General features: G+C 44.1%; 1 protein-coding gene across 1 annotated transcript; it reads left to right on the top strand.

Moving 5' to 3' along the window:
* Positions 1–533: 533 nt before the first annotated feature.
* COX6A1 (cytochrome c oxidase subunit 6A1) lies at positions 534–5,633 on the top strand. Its single transcript, XM_077461477.1, has 3 exons — positions 534–703; positions 826–971; positions 5,400–5,633. The coding sequence occupies exons 1-3, from the start codon at positions 601–603 to the stop codon at positions 5,493–5,495; spliced, it is 345 nt and encodes a 114-aa protein (XP_077317603.1). The 5' UTR covers positions 534–600; the 3' UTR covers positions 5,496–5,633.
* Positions 5,634–5,847: the final 214 nt, after the last annotated feature.

Here is a 5,847-nt window from a genome sequence, read left to right as displayed (position 1 = left end):
GACTGCGCCGCGCATGCGCCATGGGTGGGTGCACAGCCAGGTGCCCACAGTTGCAATACAGAGCGCCGTCGTGTGGAGGGGGAGACAAGCGGGGCTTCGTTCCGCTGGACCCTTGGACAGGTAAGTGTCCGATTATTAAAAGTCAGCAGCTGCAGTATTTGTAGCTGCTGACTTTTAATGTTTTTTTTTTTTTTAAGAGGAACTCTTCTTTAACTTTTTTGTAGATAATGCTCCCTTAAGGGTGTGTGACAGAGGGCGTGTCCTATGCTTACATACGTTCGCTAGGAGATGTCCCTCATTCCCATCTCCAAATGTTGGGAGGTGTGACTTTTAGCATAAAAGCGCACATGTTCTCTAGGACACGGCTGGCAGCACTCTAAAAAAAACAGAACAATCCTGTCATAACTACTCCCACCCACTCTTTCCACAGCAATAAAGAAATACGAGTGCAGAGAAAGTTGAGTGTTCGGAGCATGCGCATGAATGTATGGGCGGTCCGAGCTCAGATTGTTCACGCGTGCGCAGAGATTACCTGGCCCTCCCCTTCCGGGAAAGCTGTACCTTGGTTTGCTCACGTCCGCAGCTGCCCATAGAGAGGACATGATGGCGGCGTTCGGCAGGTTGTCCGGTGTTCTTGGCCGCTCCTTGGTTAGCCGGGGCCGTTTGTATTCTGCAGGTGCACACGCAGAGCACGGAGATGCAGGTAGGTTCCCGGGTGTGGCGGTGTCCCGGGTGACCTTCGCCGGCCTAGAGCGGTGTGTGGTGGGTGAAGGTCACCCCGGTAGCAGTTTGTGTGAGGCGCTCATGTGTTCTGTCTCCTCACAGCCCGGACGTGGAAGATCCTCACCTACGTGGTGGCGTTGCCCGGCGTGGCCGTCTGCATGCTGAACGTTTATCTCAAGTCCCAGCAACATCACGAGGACGAGAGACCCGAATTTGTGCCCTACGAGCACCTCCGGATCCGGAACAAGGTAACACACAGTGCAGGGGGGCAGGAGACTCCCCCAAGGTCACAGCACGATGATAGCCAGGCCGGTCACCAAGGCACTTCATTTATAATGTGCTGCCTTAGGAGAAATGCGCCTTCACCCATCTTCCTCTTTGTTAAAGTGCTAGTAAACATTTATTTGTTTTCTTAAAATAACGTGTACTTGCCTCCTCTGTGCAATGCTTTTGCACAGAGCAACACTGATCGTCTTCTTCTGGGATCCCCTGCTGGTGGTCAGGCCCCTCCTTTTCACTGGTGCCCCCACGGAAAGCTGCTTTCCTTAGGGACACCCCTGTATGTTCACTCTGGAGCCCCTGCTCCCATTTCCCAGCATTTGACAGCCAATGGCGCCCGCTGCTTTGCCCAGTGAGGAGCTGCCACGCTTGTGCACATTGCCGGATTGGATCAGGCACAGGTAAGCAAAAGGGTTGGGGGAGCAGGATGGGAAGCTGCAATACAGAAGGTTTTTCACCTTTTTAAAGCAGAGGTCTGCATAGTTGGGCACTCTTGACACAACCTGTGACAGTTCCTCACTTTTATTTTTTATAGTCAAACATCAGTCCCATATACTGTTGGCTGCTGTTTAGAGTAGAAATCCTCAGTCCTCCACCTCTGGATACCACTTTTAGCAGTGAACTTCTGCACCTGTGACGGGCAGACCTTAGAAGTTCTGACTATACCAGCACTTTCTGTTCTCATAGTATATTCATAGCACCCATACGATAAGTTCCAACAGTGCAAACCATTCATCTGCCCATCCATTCACATGCTTTGCATTGTGGGATTTTATAGTACAGGTGCCATGAGTTTGGCATGAGGGCAGAGAGTGGGCATAGTTGGCACTTTTGATGAGTGCCTGTAAAAGGCACAGCAGCTATTAACCCTCAAAGTACCACAACATTACTGCTGTAAAGTTTCCCAGGGCAGAGGAATGAGTATTTTGTACAGAAAACGGCAGCCACTAGTATACACTTAATTTCTGGTAAGTAGCATCCCTGGTGCAGTTTAACCACTTAAGCCCTGGACCAATTTTCAGCCTAAGGACCAGAGGTCTTTTTACAATTTCGCACTGCTTTAACTGGTAATTGCCCGGTCATGCAATGTTGTACCCAAACAAAATTTGCGTCCTTTTCTTCCCACAAATAGAGCTTTCTTTTGATGGTAATTGATTGCCTCTGATATATATATATATATATATATATATATATATATATATATATATATATATATATATATATATATATATATATATATATTTTTTTCCTTTTGTAGTGCAAGGGCCTGCCTGATTGCATACAAATTGAAACTCTCAAGACTTGATCTCATATTATATGGTTTTGGTAAATGTGAAGGGGAAAAAAAATCTACAGAAAATTGTATAAGTGTATCTGGCTTTACCAACCTAGCATTTTCCACTGTTTGGGGCTAAATAAATCTCAATTCAAACTGGGCAGGAAAAATGTTTGGAGTCTGTGATCCCCCGCCATTCAGTTGTAAGCGCTTTATTAATCCTCGTGTTCTAAGGCAACCCCTTGATAGCAGCTGTCAAAATTCTACAAAATAAATTTTCGTTTGTAAATGCAATGCTTGGCCTTGTAAAATGAATGCATTGTTAACCACTTGCTCACTGGGCACTTAAACCACCCTTCCTAACTAGACCAATTTCGGTGCTTTCACACTTTGACAATTGCTCAGTCATGTAACACTGTACCCATGTGAAATAGGTTTGACCTTTCACACAAATAGAGCTTTCGTTTGGTTGTATTTGCTCACCACTGGCTTTCGTTTTTTTTGCGCTATACATGAAAAAAGACCCAAAATATTGTAAAAAGAAAACAAAAAATGCATTTATTTTTTGGTTATAAATTTCAGTAATTTTTTTGGGATTTTGGCCAAAGTGTATACTGCTACATATCTTTGGTAAGTGTATTAATTGGTCTTTGGTTCACACTGACATGGGGAATGAAATTGTGAGAGTTCAGCTGGAATTTGCAGATTTGACATGTCAAATCGCTCCAATGTAAACCAGGACTTTTGCGATATTAACAAGCCAGTACAGTACAAATACCCCCCACATTACCCTTTTTGGAAAGTAGACATTCCAAGGTATTTAGTAAGAGGCATTATGAGGGATCTTTTTTTTTTTTTCACGGAATTGTCATTTATTTCTCATAGTGTGCATACTTCCAGTTACACCCCAAAATACATTCTACTACTCCTGATTTATGGTGATACCACGTGTAAGACTTTTACACAGCCTGGCCACATACAGAAGCCCAACGTGCAGGGCTCACCATCAGACTTTCTAGGGCCATAAATTGTACATTTTAATTTCTTGACTACCTCATACACTTTTGAAAGCCCTGGAGCACCAGGACTATGGAAAACGCCCGAAAAAGACCCCATTTTGTAAATCAAACACCCTAACGTATAATCTGAGGCATGAGTCTTTTGAACACTTTCCACGGGTTTTTGGGAAAATGTGGAAAGAATGTATTTTATTTTATTTTTTTACACACGTTCATATCTAGCAAAAATTACACCCCAAAAAACATACTGCTACTCCTGAGTATGGTGATACCACATGTGAAACTTTTTTTTTACACAGCCTGGCTACATGCGGGGAGTACCATCAGGTGTTCTAAGAGCATAAATTGCACATTTTATTTGACTACCTATCTCAATTTTGTGAGACACTGGGCACTAATGTGGCATGGATGGGTAGAGATCAGTGCTGTGGGAACTTCAGATAAAGTTTACAGTGCTGCTGCACCCGCTTCCTTCCTCTCCTTGCACACTGTACTGATCAGTGAGAGGGGAGGAGCTGAACCGAACATGCTCTGGTCTGTTGACAACCCAATGATGGAGCAATCACGTGGTAAAGGGTTGCTGTCATTGCAGAGTGTGCGCATGATTCTGGGAGGACGTCATTTGACAGCATCCCAGAGTTATCTGACCGTGCTGCAGTCGTCGTTAAGCTATGGCCTGGTTGGCAACTAGTTAGATTGGTGGAGACTGGGCTTGGTTCTACCCATTAGTTCTCCACACACATTGTAGGGTAGACTTTGGATGGATGTAGTGTGTGTGTGTTGAAGGGAACTGGAGAACCCAGAGGAAACCCGTACAAACGGAAGGAATATGCAGAGTCCATGAAAGTTGTGACCCTGGTGTGTGTATGATATATATCTATCCCTTGTGATCCCATGAGATCTAGTCACATGTTTTGACACACAAGTCACACATGAGAATTGAATCTAAATATAGGTGAAAGTTTGACCAGGATCGGCTCCTTACTTGGATCTGTGATCAGCCGAGTTTCAGACTTCATCACAGAACGTGCTGTGTGTGACCCGCAGGGTCGTTGCTGACACCGCTTACTCCATGGACGTCCTCCCGGCAATTAAGGCTTACTCTGTAGCCATCTTTCAGTTATAGCGTGGGTGGAAAGTAGTTAAAGGGGTTTTAAAGGTAAGTTTTTACCATAATGCAGTTACCCATCCTGCCCCATGATGGCCAGTGATGAGGGGGCAAGCCTGGGTCCTGCTGACAGACGGCAAGCTTGGGAGCAAGCCCAATAAGTGCTCCCATAGCAAGCAGCTTGTTATGGGGAGGGGGGGGGGGGTTGCTGCAGAGGACCCTAGAACAGGAGATTCGGGGCTCCTCTGTACAAAACTATTGCTAAGTATGACATGTTGTTTTAAAGAACAAAATACTGATTCTAAATATAAGTGTTATGCCACCATGTAAAAGCAACAAATTGAACTCTTACTTTAGAACCAAAAGTTTTTTTTTTTTGTTTTTTTTTATCAATGTGTTGAGATAAAAAGCCACCTGTGTGCAGCTGCCCGGGACTCCCCTCTTGATTGGCTGAGACACAGCAGTGGCGCCATTGGCTCCTGCTGTTGTCAAAACTCAGCCAATCAGGTGAGGGGGTGGGGCCAAACCACAGTTCTGTGTCTGAATGGACACCGCTTCTGCTCGGGTGCCCACTTGGCAAGCTGCTTGATGTGGGGGTACTCAACAGGAGGGAGGGGGCTAGGAACCCGAGAGGGGTGCTCTGTGCCAAACTACACAGAGCAGGTAAATGTAACATGTTTGTTATTTTAATAGGGGGGGGGGGAGATCACTTTAATTGGCGCTTGTCTAAATTGGCCCAAGTATGTGTATGTATGAATTTGGGACCTTGGATTGTAAACTCCTTGAGGTCAGGGACTGATGTCACTGTATATTGTATATGTAAAGAGCTATGAGAATTTCTGTGGTGCTTCATAAGTGCCTTTACTAAATTGTGGCACTAGCATTGAAATATATAAATGTTTGAAATGTGAAATAGTTTGCCTCACTTAAATGCTCTAAGATTACACAATTGTAAAATGTACTCGTTTTTACTAACACAATTGTCTTTCTACAGAAATTTCCCTGGGGAGATGGAACAAAAACTCTTTTCCACAACCCTCATGTAAATCCTCTTCCAGATGGCTATGAAGACAGTGGGCACGACCATTAGCCCTTTAAATGTTTTCTTGACCAAAATGTTGAATGGGTCCACATATTATGAAGGGATCAGGCTGCTTATTTAAAATTAAACCTGACCTACATTAACAGTAGAGGTCACTTAAATAAAGCTTATGGCTTGTGCTAAAAACGTGGCCTTGTGTTTTTTTTTGACAGTTTGACTTTGACACAGTTGTACAGAACACCAGTCTCTATGAATAGATTGTGTTTTATATAGAGCATTTTCATCTTGTATCATTTAGGGCTGAACTACACTAGAGCCAAACCATTCATGGAATTATGAAATTGCACACATGCCACATATCTACTGTGTATGGTGTTTGAAAAAAATAAATAAAAATTGA

This window comes from Lithobates pipiens, unplaced genomic scaffold (assembly GCF_037356315.1).
Source record: "Lithobates pipiens isolate NorthernLeopardFrog02 unplaced genomic scaffold, aLitPip1_a1.2 Scaffold_3, whole genome shotgun sequence".
Classification (NCBI taxonomy): Eukaryota; Metazoa; Chordata; class Amphibia; order Anura; family Ranidae; genus Lithobates; species Lithobates pipiens.
The sequence above is the reverse complement of the archived record's forward strand: the minus strand, read 5'-3'. Positions and strand labels throughout refer to the sequence as shown.

Bases quoted from the DNA above. Each gene is read 5' to 3' on its own strand.
- COX6A1 (XM_077461477.1), top strand. From the start codon at position 601: ATGATGGCGGCGTTCGGCAGGTTGTCCGGTGTTCTTGGCCGCTCCTTG. The intron at 704-825 runs GTAGGTTCCCGG...GTCTCCTCACAG, and splicing joins CGCAGAGCACGGAGATGCAG to CCCGGACGTGGAAGATCCTC. The intron at 972-5,399 runs GTAACACACAGT...GTCTTTCTACAG, and splicing joins ACCTCCGGATCCGGAACAAG to AAATTTCCCTGGGGAGATGG.